Source organism: Moschus berezovskii, chromosome 7 (genome assembly GCF_049115385.1).
Source record: "Moschus berezovskii isolate FMDL1 chromosome 7, NW_MosBer_1.0, whole genome shotgun sequence".
Taxonomy (NCBI): domain Eukaryota; kingdom Metazoa; phylum Chordata; class Mammalia; order Artiodactyla; family Moschidae; genus Moschus; species Moschus berezovskii.
This window is the reverse complement of record NC_142466.1, coordinates 90116009-90139517: the sequence shown is the minus strand read 5'-3', so window position 1 is coordinate 90139517 and position 23509 is coordinate 90116009. Positions and strand designations below refer to the sequence as shown.

Sequence of the window (23509 nt, the reverse complement as noted above, 5' to 3'; positions counted from 1 at the left end):
GATGCAAATACTATAAAATTAACATCTCAAGACAGAAAAATGCTAAGACTGTGAAAAATCCCACCCAGCAAGAGTTAATTCCACTGCATGGTGAAACCATACACCTTACTTACTGGACTACTTCATAAACCAGTCGTTTGTGAACAATTACTTTAAACCATCATGCCATTCACTATCCTGAAAAATAGGCTAATGGAATGCTGTATCTCCCTAAAGCCTGCTTATTGTAAACAGCCCATCTCTTCTTGCTGACTCCAAAAGCTGTATAAACATACTGCAATCAAATCCACCATAGCTCATAAAAATCCTTTCTTTAAGTAACCTACAAAATGCCAATCTAATACAAATATGAGAAAGAGAAGTTCTTAATAAGACAGCATTTTGTATTTACAGTATTCTGAACAGTGCTTAAACCTGCACTGGTTATATAAAAGACTCTCTCCCCCATGCCACCTCCGACCCCAGGCTGACAGCATGCTTAGTCCTCTCATTTACACCACACTGCAGTAACATAAAGAAGGGTTTACTATTAATCCAGGTTTTACTACAAAGCGACCCGTTATTTCTCTGTCAAACACTGGCAAGAGTGCCAAGTGTCTGTCATCCCATTCAGGGGATTAAGTCTTCTTTTATAGTCTGATACTTGTACCAATTTATAAAAATACAGATATAGTTTCTTCGAGTTGGTCACAGTCTATATTTTGGCTTGGATTCAGGCAACAGAGGTTGACTATGACAGCTGGCAGGAAACTGAGGGAGAATACATCCTCCCCCTTTCAGTCACCACATCTCAGTTGCCAAGGTGATTAATCCTTAATTGAATGCTGTCTTTGTATAATCTTTTCAGAAAACTTTAAGCTTAAGTTGAAAACATAACAGTTGACTGAAAAAATGAGGTACCACATCACACAGGTATGGCTAAGTTTTATGACAAACTTCCATATAGTAAAAGAACAAGTTAACTTGTTTAACTTAATAATAAAGGTATTATCCATTCCTTCCAGTGCTTAAACATTTCTGTTTGGTCTAAGCTTAAACCTAAATCACACAGGTTTTCCCTCCTGTTATCAGACATCTTATCTTTTAAAATAAGCTGTTCTCAGAAATAGTTCTGAAATATCCAAGCACAACTGAATGTAAAGCAAGTTCTTATTTTACATAGTTTTGTACTGCTAAACAGGCATAATTAGAAATTTAAGGTTTTAATTCAATATATCTATCAAATAAGTTCTATAAGTAGAAATTAATTTATAAAAGTATACGCTGTAAGAAACCAAAGGAAATATGGGAAAGACAGTATATTTTAGAACTTTTCTTAATATATGGTTGAAATTTATTTGATTCATAGCTTTTGCCATTTTGGTCTCTAATAATTACATCAAAGGACTGAGAAACTCTGAAAGACTACAATATGTTATTTATGATTGCAGTGTACATTATTTCTCCTTTGTAAGCTTTTCATTTAGTATTCAGTTCAGTTCAGTTCAGTCGCTCAGTCGTGTCCGACTCTCCGCGACCCCATGAATCACAGCACGCCAGGCCTCCCTGTCCATCACCAACTCCCGGAGTACACTCAAACTCATGTCCACAGAGTCGGTGATGCCATCCAGCCATCTCATTCTCTGTCGTCCCCTTCTCCTCCCGCCCCCAACCTTTCCCAGCATCAGAGTCTTTTCCAGTGAGTCAACTCGTCGCATGAGGTGGTCCTTTGCAATTTAGTTAAAGACTCTCACTTAGACTCAATTACAGTATTCCTTGGGAAGTAAAATACTTGCATATTGTGGCACTGTTAATCTTGTGTTGCCTTCATACAAATAAAGAGGACTTGTTTTGTTTTCTTAGGAACTGAGGCAGCACATCTGCATCTGGCTGCAGACACAAATACACACACCGAGAGACCACACACAGACATAACACACACACACACAAACTCTTTTCAAACACAAAAGTCTCTAATAAATCTTTGATGACAGACATGAAGCACTCAAAAGAATTCTCAGTAAATCAAAAAGATTCTGGATGTAAACCCTAGAAGAAAGATACTGTACTTGAGCTGGGAGGTCTAGGGATATTTGGAGATTTCAGAAAGAAGAGGGTTGTCAATATTTCTAATACTACGGCTGAGCCTTTTTGCCTTCATCTTGTCTTATTTATCTTTATTCTCTTTTCCTTCCATAATGGTTTAAAATTTTTTTCTAGACTGCAACTCCATCACTGCCACCTATGACCACACAGTGAGCTGCAAAACCTCTCAGTGAGTGACATACATACCTCTAACCAAAGATGGTGGTATGTTTCAATGATTTACTCATTAAAGGTGTTGAAGTATCATCATCCAGATATGATAAAATCAGTGGCTGCAAACAGTTTTCTCCTTAGAAATTCTGTGAATGACTTTGAAATGTCATCAATATTTCAAATCATCTTTACAAATAGTTTTAGTAAAGAGAAACACAACACTAACACCATTCCATCTCACTGACTTTATTAGTTTCTAGTTTCCAAAAGAATTATCATGAAGAAAACCCAGAGTACTACGTATAGAGATGCAAAACAACTAGTTTGATGGCAGAGTGCTGTCTCACTCATCTGAATGAATGTTGGCAGCCAGGGAGATATCATGAATTAGAAGCAATCACTTAAACAGATGAACCTAAACAGAAACTAGATCCATCAGCTCTAAACTGAAAAGTCACTAATAATTTTCACTTGAATACAGAAAAGCCTAAAATAAAATTAATATAAATTATAAAGCACTGTGGAGAAGGCAATGGCAAGCCACTCCAGTACTCTTGCCTAGAAAATCCCATGGATGGAGGAGCCTGGTAGGCTGCAGTCCGTGGGGTCGCTAAGGGTCGGACACGACTGAGCGACTTCACTTTCACTTTTCACTTTCACACATTGGAGAAGGAAATGGCAACCCACTCCAGTGTTCTTGCCTGGAGAATCCCAGGGATGGGGAAGCCTGGTGGGCTTCCGTCTATGGGGTCACACAGAGTCGGACATGACTGAAGTGACTTAGCAGCAGCAGCAGCAGCATAAAGCACTGAGTGACTTTGTTTTCAGAAACAAAAACTTAGTCACATATAAAAATTTGAAAAATACTATATTAATAGCATAAGCATTCTTAGTTTTTTATTTAAAAGGAAGTTCAAAGCCCCAGACGGACTAGCACCACCCATTCTTATACTTATAACTAAATATGATTATAGGGCTTTCCTGGTGGCTCAGTGGTAAAGAATCTGCCTGCAGTGCAGGAGATGCAGGTTTGATCCCTTGGTCAGGGAGATCCCCTAGAGGAGGGCATGCAACCCACTCCACTATTCTTGCCTGGAGAATCCCATGCACAGAGGAGCCTGGCAGGCTGCAGTCCATGAGGCTGCAAAGAGTCGGTCATGACTGAAGCCAACTGGGCACACAGGGCACGCAAGACTGTTTATAGATTATTTGTCCTTGTTGATTTTCACCTTCTAGGGAAGTTAAAGACCTGACGTCAGTCTTATCCATCGGTTGCAATGACAATACTTACTACTCATTAACTGCTTACAGTGTCAGATACTGTTCAGAGCATTTTACAGGCATTATCTCATTTAGTCTTCACAAGAACCTTTTGAAGTAAGAAGTATAATTACTTGTATTTTAAGCACAAGAAAATTGAGGCACAGAGAAGGTAAGTAACTTTTTCATGGTCACAAAAGAAGTATGTATCAGGTAGAGTTATAATTCAAACTGACAACTGAATAGATTCCATGCCATAGACCAGTTATAACTATCAAAATTCCTCTGCCTTGAGAAGATTAGAGCTCAACAAATGGAAGATGTCTCATTATATGAATTCTTTTATTTCTAAATAAACTAAAAGGAGAAAAGCATGACGTACATCCAGGGGCTGGGTTTTAAGTAAAAAATACAAGAGGTTTAGTTTTTGACATTGGTGAAAAACTAAGAACATCCTAAGTATGTATGATCACTATCTATTTTGAAAACTGATTTTCATATACCAAGACCTTTCTTTTTATAAATCTATCTATTCGTTTATTTAAATTTTTATTGGAGTATAGTTGATTTATAATGCTGTGTTATTTTCAGATGTACAAAATTCACTGATGATTCATCAATTATACATATACACACATCCCTTCTTTTTTAGATTCTTATCCCATATAAGTCGTTATGGAGTACTGAGAAAAGTTCCCTGTGCTATACACTAGGTCCTAATTAGTTATCTATTTTATGTATAGCAGTATATACCCAAGATCTTTCTTTTTTGATGGTAAGTTTATAATACTGTCCTCAAGTGGTTGTTGTACATAAATAATACAAGACAGCTTTCAAGATGCTGAAGTACAATGATACTATTAACTTGACATATTAAATGATATAGGTCAAATCTGAGGGACTAAATCTCATTGTCAGAATTCTATTATATCAAGTATTGATTTAAAGAAGCTAGCTGATGAAATGAGTATGTTTAAATAGACTGTTCTTGCCCTGCTAGCATTGGTGGCATGGGATTGGCCTTCCAGATTAATGGCTTTAAAATTTCCCTGAATATTTTTTATACCCACCATGATCCAGTCATTAAACACCAGATTTCTTCGTATTCCTTGAAAAAGTTCTGCTAAATTGGTCTATGTGTGATGAGGGAGATATATGGCCTCAAAAAGCATATCAGAAACTCCAGGGGCAGGGTATTCCAATTTGTTTCTCCTGGCAAGAAATGTCCCTCACTCTGAACATCACTGTGAAGAAACAAGGTTTCTGATGAGATTGTACTGTCCATCTCAAGAATGTTTAGGCTAAAAAATGTTGAAAACTATTTGTATTGCTAATGTAAATATGAAACTCCCTTCCCATCATTCCCAATTAAAAGCAAAGTATATTTCCATCAGTGGCTTCCCTTGTGGCTCAATGGTAAAGAATCTACCTGCAATGCAGGAGACATGGGTTTAGTCCCTGGGTTGGGAAGATCCCCTGGGGAAGGAAATGGCAACCAACTCCAATATATTTGACTGGAAAATCCCATGGAGAGAGGAGCCTGGCAGGCTACAGTCCATGGGGTCGCAAAAAGGTCGGACATGACTTAACAACTAAACAGCAAACAACAAACTATATTTCCATCATGTTCGATTTTACAACTTGCCTTATGAAGGTTCCAAAGGGACTTTTTATTGCTTCTTGGTCCATTTTGGGAGGTATTATATGGCTATAAATTTCTTCTCTGAGAAATATTTAAATAAGCTAGTGACCAATATCCAGTTAAAATACTGTATTAACATGTATTACAGAATTTGTCAAGTTTTTTGACCTTTCACATTAAAGTCTGTTTGGAAAAGAGCATGGTTTTAATAATAGGCATGGTTTAAAAGAAAAAAAAACTAATAAAAAATTAGCTGTCTGTTTAAAAGATTCTAATATGCTCCTCATTTTAATACAGCAAATTTCTGGCAAACCCAGCACATTTCTGCCTACCTTTTTCATATAGCTTCTACAAGGTAGTACAACTGTAGAAATGATATTTACAGTACTGCTTGAGATATGGTATACTCCTAGGTAAAGTGAGAATATAAAAAAGTAGCATACTTGTGCCATGAAAGTGCTTTTATATGATTTGCACTTTGGAACCAGGCCTTTGGATTACATCAAAAAATGCTAAAAGCACGGCCTTTCAAAGCCCAATATTAAAATAACTCTAAGAATATTACAAGACAATGTGCTCAGTCCCTTCAGTTGTGTCCAACTCTTTGCTACTCCATGGACCGTATCCTGCCAGGCTCCTCTGTCCATGGGACTGTTCAGGTAAGAATGCTAGAGTGGGTTGCCACGCCCTCCTCCAGGAGATCTTCCTGACCCAGGGATTGTGTTTCCTGCATTGCAGGTGGATTCTTTACCACTGAGTCACCAAGGAAATTATAAGACAACTGACTGTTGTCATGCAGTGGTCCCCATTCAAAATGGGTGACAAATTCTTTCAAATTAAGCACTAGGAAAAGCTTTGCTCCTTTTCAGAAGAACTGTTTTTGTGTGTTTGTTTTCACTTTTTTTTTTTTTCTTTAAGGACATTTAGCTCAGCATTTCTCAGCAGGGTGTTATGGCATTTTGGGCAGAACAATTCTTGGCATGTGGGATGCTTCCTCACCTACCCTCCTGGGCCTCCCCACACCCCATGACAGCCCTGCCTCCAGACTTTAATGCCAGTCAGGCACTTTGTCATCGTGATCACCCAAACTGTCCACATTTCCAAATGGACTAGTTAAGAAAATACTAAATACACTGTTCACTTCCTTTGTCTACAAGGAGACTCAATCAAATTTGCTATTAAAAAATGTATCTGGGTAAGTATAGTGTATCTTACATACCTGCATTCTAATCTTACATATCTGCATTCTAACTTCCTCCCAGCCTTGAACTTCTATCTTAATTTTTATTTTCCTTGGTCATGAATTTTTATTCTGATTTAATAAAAATGATCCAAAATCTTTGTCAAACAAGATGTGTTCGTATGCTCAGTCATGTCCAATTCTCTGCGACCCCATGGACTGTAGCCCGCCAGGCTCCTCTGTCCATGGAATTTTCCAGGCAGGAATATTGGAGTGGGCTGCCATTTCTTTCTCCAGGTGATTGTTCCAACCCAGGGATCGAACCTACATCTTCTGCATTGGCAGGCAGATTCTATATGACTGTGCCACCTGGAAAGCCTCCAAACCAGATGGGGTACAAATAAATGAAGATAGCTTGACAATTCAGAGGTATTTTACCCACTTCATTCCAAAAGTAGCACAAACTTGAAACAGAGTGTCACTGTTATATACAATACCAATTTTTCATTTGTACACATAAAGTGGTAGAAAAACTATTCTTCAGACATTTAACTCTCAGGAATTAAGAAAGAATAATAAACCAAAGGTCAAGAAGCAACAGTTAGAACTGGACATGGAACAACAGACTGATTCCAAATTGGTAAAGGAGTACATCAAGGCTGTATTTTGTCACCCTGCTTATTTAACTTATATGCAGAGTACATCGTGAGAAGTGCCAGGTTGGAGGAAGCACAAGCTGGAATCAAGATTGCCAGAAGAAATAACCTCAGATATGCAGATGGCACCACCCTTATGGCAGAAAGTGAAGAAGAACTAAAGAGCCTCTTGATGAAAGTGAAAAAGGAGAGTGAAAAAGCTGGCTTAAAACTCAACATTCAGAAAACAAAGTTCATGGCATCCAATCCCATCACTTCATGGCAAATATGGGGAAACAGTGGAAACAGTGGCTGACTTTATTTTTGGGGGCTCCAAAATCACTGCAGATGGTGACTGCAGCCATGAAATTAAAAGATGCTTGCTCCTTGGAAGAAAAGTTATGACCAACCTAGACAGCATGCTAAAAAGTAGAGACATTACTTTGCCAACAAAGGTCCATCTAGTCAAGGCTGTGGTTTTTCCAGTAGTCATGTATGGATGTGAGAGTTGGACTATAAAGCAAGCTGAGCGCTGAAGAACTGATGCTTTTGAATTGTGGTGTTGGAGAAGACTCTTGAGAGTGCCGTGGACTGCAAGGAGATTCAACCAGTCCATCCTAAAAGAGATCAATCTTGAGTATTCATTGGCAGTACTGATTGATGCTGAAGCTGAAAATCCAATACTTTGGCCACCTGATGCAAAGAGCTGACTCACTGGAAAGGACCTGGATGCTGGGGAAGATTGAAGGTGGGAGGAGAAGGGGACAACAGAGGATGAAATGGTTGGATGGCATCACCAACTCAATGGACATGAGTTTGAGTAGGCTCTGGGATATGGTGATGGCCAGGGAAGCCTGGCATGCTGCAGTCCACAGGGCTGCAAAGAGTCGGACACAACTGAACCACTGAACTGAATAAGCCAAAGAGAAAAAGATACTTTTTAAAGCTTTTGATGTAAGAGTGTAAATATCACTTTTATATAAGCCATATTTCTATAAAACAGCAATTTTAAATGAGAAGAGCCCATGGCTCAGGCAACTCAAACAGGGGCTCTATATCAACCTAGAGGGGTGGGATGGGGAGGGAGATGGGAGGGAGGTTCAAAAGGGAGGTGATATATGTATACCTATGGCTGATTCATGTTGAGGTTTGACAGCAAACAGCAAAATTCTATAAAGCAATTATCCTTCAATAAAAAGTAAATTAATTTTAAAAATCCTTTTGTTAAAAACAAAATTCTATATGTAGTTTTTGTATGTGTCTTCATTTTAGATGAGAAATTATGGAAGAAATCTAATGATACACTTTCCTTTTTCCATATGAGCAGGAGCAGTTTTGGTTCTGATTAAACTGATTCCCTCAGAGTCCTCATTTTTGGCAAACATTCACTAAAGAAACTATTTAAAGCAACTCAACATTATTAGGCATTTAGATACAGATTTGTCCTTTAATATAAAACATTCTGTGAACACAGTGCCCCAAATAATATTCTGCTTTTTATACTTATTTGTAAGTCATTTATAATCTTGTTGGTACTTTTGAGGGGGTTACTTAGAGAAGATCCTATCAAGGAACTGTGAAAATGATATAAAAACTAGAGGTATATTCTCTTCTTACCTTAGAAGTGCAAACAGCTACGTTAGCAGGAAGCTGAGAAAACTGCTTCAGTTCAAATACATCACGTGCTGCCCATCGACTCATGTGATTTTCAGCTTTGCTTGATCCAATCACATTCTGGTTTGAGTGAATGTAAGCCACTTCCTGAACACCATCTAAGAAGTAATTGATGTTTATTAACTTTAACTGATGTCTTATGATGAAACAATATAGTTCAAGATATACTTTAAAAATTATCAGCAACACATTTAAAACAGGTTATGCTTATTTTTAATCCTCAAGAAAAACACTGAGTTTATATGTCAATATCTCAATATGCTTTTTTAAAAAATTAAAGAGTTCAAATATATTTTTAAACTCTTAGGTTAACTTAGAAGTGACTTTTCCCTCTCATATAAGAATTTCTGATATCAGGTAACAATTTTTAGATTTAAGTGTGAAATGAGGAAATTCATTATAGAAGGTTGTTTCTATGAATTTGTCATCTCTGTTGATGTAAAAAAAAAAGTTTACTAATTTAAAAGTAGCACTAACCTCATCTGTTCCTTTAAACAAGTACTTGATTACAGTTATGAAGTAGGGGTATGGGGTTTATGACCAGGGAGTTTTGTTTGGTCAGCTTTGTTCAGTTTTATTGTTTGTAAATTGTCTTTTTTGTACATATGCCCAGAGATTGTCAAGATTTGGAGGTTTTTAGGAGATGAAAAAAATTAACTTACAACTTTTATTTAAAAGAAGTTTAAAAATGGCTACTTTTTTTTTATTGCTTTGCTTCTAGGCACCTATAATTTACTTTTAAATTGTGGTCATTAAAAGAGAAGGCCAGAATTGAAGTCTATAAAAGCTCCCTCAAACACCTCTGACAGTGAACCTCAATTATGCCCTTCAACACTTGTGCTTTTCAGTCCTGAAACTCTCTCAGTCAGAATTGCCAATCATGAGAAAACAAGATGTTGTTAAATGACTAAAAGAGCAAACAAGATAATTTTCTCCTTAAATTCTGAAATATCGGTTAGGGTGTATATGCTGCTGCTGCTGCTGCTGCTAAGTCACTTCAGTCGTGTCCGACTCTGTGTGACCCCACAGACGGAAGCCCACCAGGCTCCCCCGTCCCTGGGATTCTCCAGGCAAGAACACTGGAGTGGGTTGCCATTTCCTTCTCCAATGTGTGAAAGTGGAAAGTGAAAAGTGAAAGTGAAGTCGCTCAGTCGTGTCCGACCCTTAGCGACCCCACGGACTGCAGCCTACCAGGCTCCTCCATCCATGGGATTTTCTAGGCAATAGTACTGGAGTGGCTTGCCATTGCCTTCTCCGTAGGGTGTATATAGCAACAGTTTAAAACCATCCAAAGAATTTTTCTGGTAAAAAATTGACTCAGATATTATTCTTAATTTTAATGACACGTTTTATACATTCAAAATAGGTTCCACACAAACTATTACATCTTTTATATAGTAAAAAAAAAAAAAAACCCAACTTGGCTGCTCTTTAAAACAAAAGTTCATGCAATAATTCTTCAAACCTAAAATCTAATTGTTGCACACAAACCAAAGGATAGTCCAGTATTGGTATCCCCTACTTCTTGAACGTTTGCTTTTTACCACTTAGCTTTTCTGAAAGACTTACATTAGTACTGTTTTCACTCTAACAGAAAGAAATCCAAAGAGGATTTTCACTTTTATGAAAAAGGGCAAAAAGTGAAATAGTTTGTTTGTAGCCAGACCTTAAAGAGGCAGCATACTCCTCGGCAGCAAGCATGGCACTGCCAAGCTCCTTTACCAGGAACAACACTCAGTATCTTAGCATTAAGCCATCAGAACTTTGAATTGTGTTGGTAAGTATCTGTGCTTTACCTGGATTTACCCTGTGCGACCACTAACAAGATGTATCCTAAGGTAACTGCTTCTTTGCTTTACACCATTTCAGTTTATGAAAAATTACATAAGGCTCTACTTTTCCATTGCAGGGCAAGGGTATCAAAATATGAATCATAATGAACTTTTAAACGAAGACTACTAAAAACCACAAGAGAAAGCTTGTTTTGTCAAACACAATTATTAAGTTTTCTACAACAAAATATCAGATTCTTTCTGGTGATTTCTTGGGGGAATAAATCAAGACACTTCTGAAAGCAATGCTAACTCAAAAATCACTAATCAGGTTGTCGGCAAATGATGGTAAGGGGAAGCAGTTTTTCCAGCTCTCTAAAACATGAGAGCAACTAGACTGCAAAACCAAAAGCCAAGGACAACACCTACAACAAAATTACATAACAAGATATTCCTACTAGCTCTAAAATACAAGAAGCTGGGTTCAGCTCACTAGGAGCTACACACTCTGTAGGCATCAGGGTCTATGTGAAGGAAGAAAGAAGTGGCAGGGTGGCATCTGATGGATCTGAGAATAGGAGACTCTAGCACAATGGGCTACCTGGAGATCAGCAGCTATATTTGGGAAGATGTTCCATTTTCTAAAGCTGAGTACAGGGTACAAGGGGCTTGCCTAAGGGGCTAGGGCAGGCTAGCCCTAAGGAACTCCCCAAACTGACCCCCTAGGGCTCCCAGGCCACGGTCAAATAAGAAGGAAAAACTGCTCGGGTGAAGTAAAAGTGAACAGAATAGGAAGAACAGGAATGAGGAAAAGAGGTGGTCGAGAGCAAAGCAGGGGAAATGGGTTAGAAATAAGAAATCCCACTACTGTTTTGAACACTATGCAAAAATTACAATGTGAATCTCTGTGAAATTAGAAAAGATTTCTTAAATTCTGCCTCATTTTTAAAAATTTAGGGGAAAGAATTTGTATAAAAATGAGCAAAGGGTCAAATCTCATAAAAATTATAATGGAAAAGAGAATAAGCAGCAGAATAACATCCCTAAATGCCAGAAAGACAAGCTTACAAAACAAAATTGTAACTAATTTTAAAATCAGGTAAAAGACTTCAAGAAAATGGTAAAACATAGGGATCACCAATACAAATCAGACTTTTAACTACAAAGGGCACAAACTGTTATTAACAAGAATCTCAGAGAATATTACTCTCATGAGTACTTTCTGGGATCTACTAGAAATAAGAGATCTATTAGAATATAAGCTTCAGACAATCAAAATGACTAGAGAGACACTGACATGAAGACTAATGAGAAGCATTAAATTTATAGTTACCTGCAAACCAAGAATACATGAAATCTAAGAGGAGAGCGTATAAGGCAGTAACTGTGTATTCTGACAATGAACACATAACATATCCATTTTAAAAACAGGCAGAAATGGGAAAGCATATGGAGAGTATGCCCCAAACATTAATGTTCCCAGGAATCACACTACAATAGTATTGATGTTTTTATTATTTGACTTTTGTGTAATATGGATACAAAATGAGTAATTATGGAACATTATAATTAAATCATTCCCTATATGCTGAAGAGCCAGGATTATCAGTAGAGAAGAAAAAGCATGTAAATATGATAGAGAAGAGGTTAAGTAAAAGCTCTAGGTGTGCTCAGTCACGTCCAACTATTAGAGACCTCATGTAGCCCACCAGGCTCCTCTGGCCATGGGGATTCTCCAAGCAAGAATTTTGGAGTGAGCTGCCATGCCCTCCTCCAGGGGATCTTCCCAACCCAGGGATCAAACCCAGGTCTCCCACATTGCAGGCAGATTCTCTACCATCTAAGCCACCAGGGAAGCCCAAGAATACTGGAGTGGGTAGCCTATCCCTTCTCTATACCGCCAAATAAAGAATAAATATGGAAGCATGAAAATGAACTCATGAAGTATTTTATCTCATATATAAAAATACATACATGTCACACATATATAAACTCACATATACATATATACGCACACAATTTATAATAAACACAATTTATCCACTGAAAAGACCCAGAAATAATAACTAAGCAAGTAGTAGCAATGATCATTTCTAGCACCAGAGTGTGGTCTTGAAACACATTTTTTCACTAAAAGAAACTAAGACTTCTCAGAGAAATGACTGATTTTAGGTCTGAGGCAGAAAATGCATGAGATGATCCTGGAGTATTGTGTAACACTAGATTGCTATCAAAGATGATTAGCATCACGTCAAAGACTTAAGGAATCAAAATGCTCATGTTTAAAGGCTCCCACTGTCCAAAGATGGGAAAATCGAGCCTCAATAATGGTACTAATTGAAATGAATTTAGACTCATTAAATGTGCTTGAATCAATTAATTCACAATGATTTTAAGAAAAGAAATTGAAGGATGACTAAAAGTTGGTAAAGAAATGATTTTTCCTCCCTTACCTACATGAACTGTACCACTGGGCAAGTAATAGTAGATGAGGGGAAGTACTGCCTCACAAAAGCATTCTAACAAATGAAAAAGAAATGAGAAGTAGAAACTACCACTGTGCTACTCTGAGTGAATAAATGGCTGCTAAGATCATAAAGAGACAAACCAGCAAACATTTTGTCAAACAAACGTGATCACTGACCTAGAGCCAGACATCTCGGAATGTGAAGTCAAGTGGGCCTTAGAAAGCATCACTACGAACAAAGCTAGTGGAGGTGATGGAATTCCAGTTGAGCTATTTCAAGTCTTGAAAGATGATGCTGTGAAAGTGCTGCACTCAATATGCCAGCAGATTTGGAAAACTCAGCGCTGGCCACAGGACTGGAAGAGGTCAGTCTTCATTCCAATCCCAAAGAAAGGCAATGCCAAAGAATGCTCAAACTACTGCACAATTGCACTCATCTCACACGCTAGTAAAGCCATGCTCAAAATTCTCCAAGCCAGGCTTCAGCAATATGTGAACCGTGAACTCCCAGATGTTCAAGCAGGTTTTAGAAAAGGCAGAGGCACCAGAGATCAAATAGCCAACATCCGCTGGATCATGGAGAAAGCAAGAGAGTTCCAGAAAAACATCTATTTCTGCTTCTCATTGACTATGCCAAAGCCTTTGACTGTGTGGATCACAATAAACTGTGGAACATTCTGAAAGAGATGGGAATACCAGACCACCTGACCTGCCTCTTGAGAAACCTGTATGCAGGTCAGGAAGCAACAGTCAGAACTGTACATGGAACAACAGACTGGTTCCAAATAGGAAAAAGCGTACGTCAAGGTTGTATATTGTCACCTTGTTTATTTAACTTATATGCAGAGTACATCATGAGGAACACCGGGCTGGAAGAAGCACAAGCTGGAATCAAGATTGCCGGGAGAAATATCAATAACCTCAGATATGCAGATGACACTACCCTTATGGCAGAAAGCGAAGAGGAACTCAAAAGCCTCTTGATGAAAGTGAAAGAGGAGAGTGAAAAGGTTGGCTTGAAGCTCAACATTCAGAAAACAAAGATCATGGCATCCGGTCCCATCACTTCATGGGAAATAGATGGAAAAACAGTGGAAACAGTGTCAGACTTTATTTTTTTGGGCTCCAAAATCACTGCTGATGCTGATTGCAGCCAGGAAATTAAAAGACGCTTGTTCCTTGGAAGGAAAGTTATGACCAACCTTGATAGTATATTAAAAAGCAGAGACATTACTTTGCCAACCAAGGTCCGTCTAGTCAAGGCAATGGTTTTTCCCGTGGTCATGTATGGATGTGAGAGTTGGACTGTGAAGAAAGCTGATCGCCGAAGAATTGATGCTTTTGAACTGTGGTGCTGGAGAAGACTCTTGAGAGTCCCTTATACTGCAAGGAGATCCAACCAGTCCATTCCAAAGGAGATCAATCCTGGGTGTTCATTGGAGGGACTGATGCTAAAGCTGAAACTGCAATACTTTGGCCACCTCATGCAACCAGTTGACTCACTGGAAAAGACTCTGATGCTGGGAAGGGTTGGGGGCGGGAGGAGAAGGGGACGACCGAGAATGAGATGGCTGGATGGCATCACCGACTCTGTGGACATGAGTTTGAGTGTACTCCGGGAGTTGGTGATGGACAGGGAGGCCTGGCGTGCTGTGATTCATGGGGTCGCGGAGAGTCGGACACGACTGAGCGACTGAACTGAACTGAACATTCAGAAAACTAAGATCATGGCATCCGGTCCCATCACTTCATGGCAAACAGATGGGGAAACAGTAGCTGATTTTATTTCTCTGGGCTCCAAAATCACTGCAGATGGTGACTGCAGCCATGAAATTAAAAGACGCTTACCTAGACAGCATATTAAAAACCAGAGACATTACTTTGCCAACAAAGGTCCGTCTAGTCAAGGCTATGGTTTTTCCAGTAGTCATGGATGGATGTGGGAGTTGGACTATAAAGAAAGCTGAGCACAGAAGAATTGATGCTTTTGAATTGTGGTGTTGGAGAAGACTTGAGAGTCCCTTTGACTGCAAGGAGATCCAACCAGTCCATCCTAAAGGAGATCAGTCCTGGGTATTCATTGGAGGGACTGATGTTGAAGCTGAAACTCCAATACTTTGGCCACCTGATGCAAAGAGCTGACTCATTTGAAAAGACCCTGATGCTGAGAAAGATTGAGGGCAGGAGGAGAATGGGACGACAGAGAATGAGATGGCTGGACGGCATCACCGACTCAATGGACGTGGGTTTGGGTGGACCCCGGGAGTTGGTGATGGACAGGGAGGCCTGGTGTGCTGTAGTTCATGGGGTTGCAAAGAGTTGGACACGACTGAGCGACTGAACTGAACTGAACTTTTGTCTTGCCAAAGGGACTGAACCTGAATTTGATACGGTGTCAGAAGCCAACTGCTCATTTTCAGGAAATACAGAAGGTTTAGGAATATGTTCACCTGCACGAATAGCACACAATCAGCAAAATGCAAACTGCAGAAAATAACTGGCCTGGTTTCTTCAATAAAGAAATCATATAAAGAGGAAAAAATAAAAAAAGAAAAAAATCATGTAAACTGTAAAGAAATGAAAGGAATGGAGGAAGAATCTTATAAACTATATAAAATTTTTAAATGAGACTCAACTATAATGATAAGGGTTATACATTGTATCAAATGTATACACATTTGATAAAACCATAAAAATGCAAAAAAGTTAAAATAATTAGTTTATAGTGACTCAGATGGGCTACATAGAAGGGGTTCTGGTAGACATGACAACCTTCTCTATCCTGACCTAGGTCTTCCCTTTATCCACTACCCACCTCTTCATTTGTATCTCAATATAGCATGTTGACTGCAGAGTTAATTCAAACTAATTCAAGCATCTCTTAAGAGCTATTTGATTGCATACAACAAATATGTAAAGAAAAGTTTTCAGAATGGATTTTCAGTTACCTAAAAACTTATCCATTGATTCACATATCCGATTTTGATTGACAATGCTCTCATTTGAAAATTTCATTGGTTTTCTTGGTATGAAAGTGTTATTTCTTTTATGGTTAGTTAATTTTGAAGAGACACTGATTTTATCTTTTATAGTTTTTGGTCTATGGTTCTGTTTAGAGAAACTGATGTGGCCAACAGATAAATTATCATCTGAGGATGAAAAATCATCAATAGTCTGAGAGTTACAGTCTTCATCTGTTGCACACCGTTGGTTTGCTTTCTTCATTGTTTTTGGAAAAGTGTAAAGTTTCCTTTTATTTTCCTTTTTTCTCTTAAACCTCAGAGAACTAGTAGCTCTTTGCTCTCTTACTCCTGACTTGCAGAAAACTTCAATGTCATCAGATTCATCACTAATATCACTACTACCTTTTCTTTTTGTATTAGATTTTAGGGTCTCAATCTCAAGATTTAATTGTTTTGAAATTAGCCCATTTCCTCTGACATTGGTCTTTGTATCATCACCATTATTTTTTATATTTATAGGATTTTCTGATTCAGAATCTTCAGATCCATCCACAGGTAGCTTAAACCTTATATTCTTCTTAAGGAATCTCTGAGTTGTATACTGTGTGGGAAAGACGATATCACTATCTTCTGATTCTGTGACATTCTGCAAAATGCAATGGTGGTCAACTGTGTTTTTAAGGTTTATCTCATCATCAGACTCAGAAGGAATATTCTCTTCTAAAATTTTCTCACTTTTATCAAAAACACATTTTCCATTTGGATTTAGGACATTAGCTAATTTCTGATGTTTCAAAGTACCAAGAGAGTCTTGACTCTTCCGACAACCAGCATTTTTGGCTTCTGTTGAAAAGCATGTGGGCTGTTCATCAGAACTTTCATTGTCAGAGGCAATATTTTCATCGCCATCCTCAACTGTTTCACATTTTGTCTCAAACAATTTAGAGAAACCACACTGGAGTAAGCTAAGCTGCCCAGGAGAAACTGAAGCTTTACTTGAGTCAAATGCTTTGTTTTTATTAGCAGTCTTTGCTATTGAGTTGCTAGCTGATTCATCTTCACTAAAATCACTGCAGAGATCACATACTGCTTCTGCTAGTTGTTCTGGACCTCTGTGTTCCTGACAGTCAGGCTCCCTAGCCTATAGAAGAGGCAATGACAGAAACATTAGAAAACGTCAAAATAATGATATCAAATCTATTATACTGGAAGGGAATTAAATTTGGGCAGATAATTTATATACACGTATAACACTTGGTATTTTCTAAAAGCAAACATGTGGTAAACAAATATAAAGGATTTAATATTACAGTTTGGTATACTCTTTTCAAGTCGAATAACTTTCCGAATAAATAAAAGTTAAAACTAGAATACAAAGTGATCAAATTATTTACAAGGAAAACACAGAGCAGAATTGTTAGCTTCTAAGATGCAGAGATTGAATCTGGCCTCAAAGTGAAAAGCACATAACCTATTGCTTACTACAGTCCAGCTGATACTTTCAACCATGCTTTAAAAACAAAACAAATCTGTAGGAGTTAAAGAATTCCCAACTAGAAAATATTTCTAGTTCATTAAAAATAAGATTGGACAGGATCTTGACCACCATAAATAAATAAAATATTGAAGCTATTCTGAAGTAAAATTTATTACAAATTTAAACTTAGTATTTATTTTTTTCACATCAATTAGAGCTAAATATAGTCTTCAGTTTCTGAAAACTGAGGCTTTATTAGTGAAAGATTTGGGGAAAGTATTATCCGGTAACCTGGTAATACTTCTGCCAACATTTGATATTCATGTATTTCTATAAATTTTAAAAAATATTCACCACATAATGGGTGATATAAATTTATAGGGGTGTTACAAATTAATAGTTATCACTGCATATAGTTATCATACAGTTATATAATACACCGCTGCATCATATGTATATTATATCGTAACATATAATTATCATATAGCCCATTATATCTTTGGGCTACTATAAATTTAGAGTTAAACTCTAAAATAAAAAGACAAAAATAGCAACAGCAATTAAAATTTTACACACATTCTTTACTTTTAAGAAGGCTTTATGATGACAACATCAATTTCTGTAGAATGTGAGATGACAAACTACTAAAACTGTCACAAGACAAAGGACTTAAATATCTGCTTGAGTCAGAGAATGAGTTTGATGTCTGGATTTAATAATCTTAAATACATATTGATTGTGATTTTTCCATTTAATTTGTTGCTTAGGTTAGATTGGTCACCTACACAGTGCATTTATTTTTGGATTTATAGTTTGGTATAGTTAAAATTCCAGTTTGGATGTAAACACCTGAAGATTGCTCCTGAATTTTTTTAATGATATGAAATATTAGCCTAAATTATTAATTTTACTGACAGTCCTTTGACTTTGTGTCCCTGACTTTTAAAAAAATCCATTTCCTTTACACATTGAAAAATGAAGGAAAGAGAAAAGAAAGCTAAAATCATCATGTACATGTTTCCCAGGACCTCTAGATTCAAAAACTGCTTACTGTTTCTAGTTTGTGTACTGGACGTTCCTCTTTCAACCACGTTGTAGCTGTCATGACCCCAGCTTCCACCTTGCCTTCTCTCTACAAAAAATGCAAATCACTGTATAAAATATATAAAGTAGAAACAACCAGATAAACAAGAGCAATGGCATGATAAAACTTAAAGAGTTAGGAAAACTGAACACAGTTCAGTTGCCTGAAGAATACCATGGACAGAGGAGCCTGAGGGCTATAGTCCACGGGTTCACGAAGAGTCTGACATGACTGAGCAACTTTCACTTTCTTTCACTTTCACTTTCTCAGTGGTTATGACTGCAATTTCACTGCTGTGGGCCTACGTTCAATCCCTAGATCCCTCAAACCACATGGGGTGGCAAAAAAAAACAAGTAAACTGAGTACAGCTTGCTTTAACTCTCTTCATGCTATTTTTCAATTTGCTAATAAGGAATTCATATACATATATTTTTAAATGCTCAAGGAGATCCAACCAGTCCATTCTAAAGGAGATCAATCCTGGATGTTCATTGGAGGGACTGATGCTAAAGCTGAAACTCCAATACTTTGGCCACCTCATGCGACGAGTTGACTCACTGGAAAAGACTCTGATGCTGGGAAAGGTTGGGGGCGGGAGGAGAAGGGGACGACGGAGAATGAGATGGCTGGATGGCATCACCGATTCTGTGGACATGAGTTTGAGTGTACTCCGGGAGTTGGTGATGGACAGGGAGGCCTGGCGTGCTGTGATTCATGGGGTCGCGGAGAGTCGGACACGACTGAGCGACTGAACTGAACTGAACTGAACTGAATTCTTAGATAGTACAGAGGCACAGTGGAAATCTGCCAGGCCCATAAAAAACTCATTCTTAGCATAAGCTTACACTTTCAGATAGAAATTTAATACCATTTTTCAGCAAACTCCACTAAAAGCCCTAGTGGGGAGGAAGAGTGAAGAAAATGTTAAAAATTTATCCAGTAGTGATAGCCCATAATAACCATGTCTATATGAAACTGTATAACTTGGTATGTAATAAAATATTTATATAATATAAGTATTATATAACATTGCAATAACTCTAAGGATACATTATCATAGAAAATACTGGGTATTGGGAACTTGATATTTTAGCTTATGTTGCTAGTGTGCTTATATTTCATATTCATTAAAATGTTTATTGATTTCTTCAGTGAAGCAGATATCAAAATGAAAATGTCCATCGTATATAAAACTAAAAATATCTTAATATTATAAGAGGCTAGCTACATCTTTTAGGAAAAGTATGCTTTTACAGCTTTTGGTATATCATTTAGCAGAGAGATTTAATGGCCTAGATTCTAGAATACTAAATTCTTCAAAAGGAAATACATTTCTCTTTTCAAGTCTATCTGTTGATAGATAAGGGGAAATAACATTATCATTACCAGAATTACAAATATACAATTTATGAATACACCAGCGTTCATAATATACCAATGATAAGGCTCTGGTTACCTGGTACCCAGGGTAACGAGTGAGAATCTCCCCTACTGAATTTGAAAGAATGATAAAGAGTTCCTGAATAAGATCTTTTCTACCAATGCCCACATTAAGGGAGGGAGGAGGCTATCACGTTAAGGGAGGGAGGAGCCTCCTTCCTAGTACTCCTTTTTTTCTCTTCAACAGAAGTCAAATATAATAGGTGTAACTGGAGCACCAGAATTCTTCAAGCTGTCAGAACCCCTCAGTGATAGGTATATGGCAACTCCAGTCTTCTGTTGCTCAGTCCAAACACCCTTGTGTGCATGCGTGTTAAGTCACTTCAGTCATGTCTGACTTTTTGGGACCCTATGGGCCGTAGCCACCAGGCTTCTCTGTCCAAGAGCTTCTGCAGGCAAGAATACTGGAGTGGACTGCCATGCCCTCCTCCAGGGGATCTTCCTGACCCAGAAATCGAACCTGCATCTCTTGGCGTCTCCTGAATTGACAGGTGGATTCTTTAGCACCAGCGCCACATGGGAAGCCCATAAATACCCTGGAGTCATCCTTAATTGCTTTTTCTACAAACCTTATATCTACTCCATCAGCAGATCCTGTCAGTGCCTCAGGGTACACACCATTATCCTCTGGCCCAACCACCAACTCTTGGCTAGACTGTTGCAGTATCTTCCTACCTGGCTTCTTGCTTCTGCTCTTGTACTTCTATAGTCCAATTCTTAATCTTTAGAATAAACAGTATAGATTATACTATGTCATTCTGCTATTCAGAACTCCAATTGCTTTTGTTCTCACTCAAAGTCAAAGCCAAAGTTCCTGCAGGATCTGGCTTCCTGTCATCTCACTGGTCCCATCTTTGGCTCTCTTGTTTACTACACTCTGGCCACTCTGGCTTCTTTGCCATTTTGAAATCATGCTGAGCATGCTCCTCTCTGAGGGTCTTTGCATTGTTTTTCTGTCTAAAACACTTCTTCCTTGTCTCTTCAAAGAGACAAATGCAATCTCACAGTGAATGCTTCCTTGGCTACTCCATCTAAAATTGTAATGCTTTCCTTAACAGTTTCCCCATTTTGTTTCCTGGCTCTATTTTTTTTTTTTTTTTGAGATATACTTTACATATTACAGCATGTAGATTTAAGGTCTACAAAGTATTAATTTCATATGTTTATATATTGTAATGGGGGGCTTCTCAAGTGGCTCAGTGGTAAAGAATTCACCTAGCAATGCAGGAAACGCAAGAGACATGGGTTTCATCCTTGGGTCAGGAAGATCCCCTTGAGTAGGAAACGGCAACCCAGGGTCAAAGGAGCCAGGTGGGCTACAGTCGACTGAGCCACAAAGAGTCAGACATGACTGAACACACATGCACATATATTCTAATCTGATTACTATCATAGCTTTAGCTAACACCTCTAATGTACCATATAATTTCTTTTATGTGGTGAGAACACTTAAGATCTGATCCTTAGGCAGTTTTGGGGTATATAACATAGTACTGTTGACAATACTAATCATGCTGTGTATTAGATCTCTAGAATTTATTTATCTTCTACTTGCTCTATATTTATCTTTAGAATCTGTCATCATGATATACTAACTTCAATTATTTTTTCTCTTTATTATTTGTTTCTCCCAAATAGAATGTAAACTTTTGTAGGTAGGACTTTTAATCTATTTTATTAACTTCTGTATGCCTAGCTCTATGATGTATAGCATTGGGCATTTAGCACATACTCAATATTTGTGAAATTAGTTCTCAATATATATATTCTGAAGGGAAACCATTAAAAGAACGTTAATGTAAAATAGAACTAAAATGCCCAGAAATCATCATAGTAAAAGCGCTCTATAAATTCAAATTTCTATATCTTAAAACATTTAAAAAGGGATTTTTCTACAACCTTGAAAAATTAAAAATGTATCACAGGAAGTGAAACACTTACTTTATGATATATGCTTCCCTTATATAAGGCTTGGACTAATAATATTTTAAAACATAATTTGGCCAAAAGCACAACATGAATCTACTAAATTCTGACTGATAACAAATGAGCAATTTTAATTCAAAATTTAATTTAACAATCGAATGCCAATGATGTTCCTAGGGAGAAGTTAAGCATGTTCTGTCATAAACAAAATATAAGATTATGGAGGGTCCTGTCATTAATAAACAGTCCTGGAGGAAAAACAACACATATTGAGGACAATAAGAGAATTTTCTGTCTAATAACCTGTCAAATGGAATGTCTTACATAACACTTTTTTAACAGAGGAACAGTGGTTATTCTGATTAAAAACACAGAACAAAACTATTTTGATATATAGCAGAAAACAGGAAGCCTGAGCACAAAGAATTGATGTTTTATAATTGTGGTGCTGGAAAAGACGCTTGAGAGTTTCTTGGACAGAAAGGAGATCCAGTCAGTCAATCCTAAAGAAAATCAACCCTGAACATTCATTGGAAGGATTGATGCTGAAGCTGAATCTCCAATACTCTGTCCATCTGACATGAAGAGCCAACTCACTGGAAAAGACCCTGATGCAGGGAAAGACTGAGGGCAAGAAGAGAAGGAGATGGGAGAGGATGAGACGGCACGACCAACTCATTGGGAATGATTTGAGCAAATTTCAGGAGATAGTGAAGGATAGTAAAAGACAGTGAAGGATAGTAAAAGATAAATGAAGCTAGTAAAATATGATGCTGTGAAAGTGTTGCACTCAATATGCTAGCAAATTTGGAAAACTCAGCAGTGGCCACAGGATGGAAGAGGTCAGTTTTCATTCCAATCCCAAAGAATGCTCTAACTACCACACAACTGCACTCATTTCACATGCTAGCAAAGGAATGCTCAAAATTCTCCAAGCCAGGCTTTAACAGTATGTGAACAATGAACTTCCAGGTGTTTAAGCTGGATTTAGGAAAGGCAGAGGAAACGGAGATTAAATTGCAAAAATCATCAGATTATGCAAAAGATCAGATCATCAGAAAAGCAAGAAAGTTCCAGAAAAACATCTACTTCTGTTTTATTGACAATGCTTTGCCTGTGTGGATCACAACAAACTGTGGAAAATTCTTCAAGAGATGGGAATACCAGACCACCTTACCTGCCTCTTGAGAAATCTGTATGCAGGTCAAGAAGCAGTAGTTAGAACTAGACATGGAACAATGGACTGGTTCCAAATTGGGAAAGGAGTATGTCAAGGCTGTATTTTGTCACCCTGCTTATTTAATTTATAGGCAGAATACATCATGAGAAATGCTGAGCTGGATGCAGCACAAGTTGGAATCAAGATTGCCAGGAGCATAACCTGGCAATATCAATATCCTCAATAATCAATATCAATAACCTTAGATATGCAGATGACATCATCCTTATGGCAGAAAGTGAAGAAGAACTAAAGAGCCTCTTGATGAAAGTGAAAGAGGAGAGTGAAAAAGTTGGCTTAAAATTCAACATTCAGAAAATCGAGATCATGGCATCTGGTCCCATCATTTCAAGGCAAATAGATGGGGAGACAGTGGAAACAGTGAGAGACTTTATTTTAGGGGGCTCCAAAATCACTGTAGATGGTGACTGCAGCCATAAAATTAAAAGATGCTTGCTCCTTGGAAGAAAAGTTATGACCAACCTAGACAGCATATTAAAAAGCAGAGACATTACTTTGCCAACAAATGTC

At 37.8% G+C, this 23509-nt stretch overlaps 1 protein-coding gene across 2 annotated transcripts in view; it reads right to left on the bottom strand.

Moving 5' to 3' along the window:
* Nucleotides 1-23509, bottom strand: part of ERCC6L2 (ERCC excision repair 6 like 2) — a 156742-nt gene that overhangs the window by 24733 nt on the left and 108500 nt on the right. For both annotated transcript variants that reach the window (XM_088838103.1, XM_088838104.1), the window contains 3 exons: nucleotides 18360-18440; nucleotides 15817-16972; nucleotides 8573-8727 (listed from right to left, as the gene is read on the bottom strand). In XM_088838103.1, coding sequence (XP_088694229.1) covers nucleotides 8573-8727; nucleotides 15817-16972; nucleotides 18360-18440 — 1392 coding nt within the window. The remainder of the gene's footprint in view (nucleotides 1-8572; nucleotides 8728-15816; nucleotides 16973-18359; nucleotides 18441-23509) is intronic.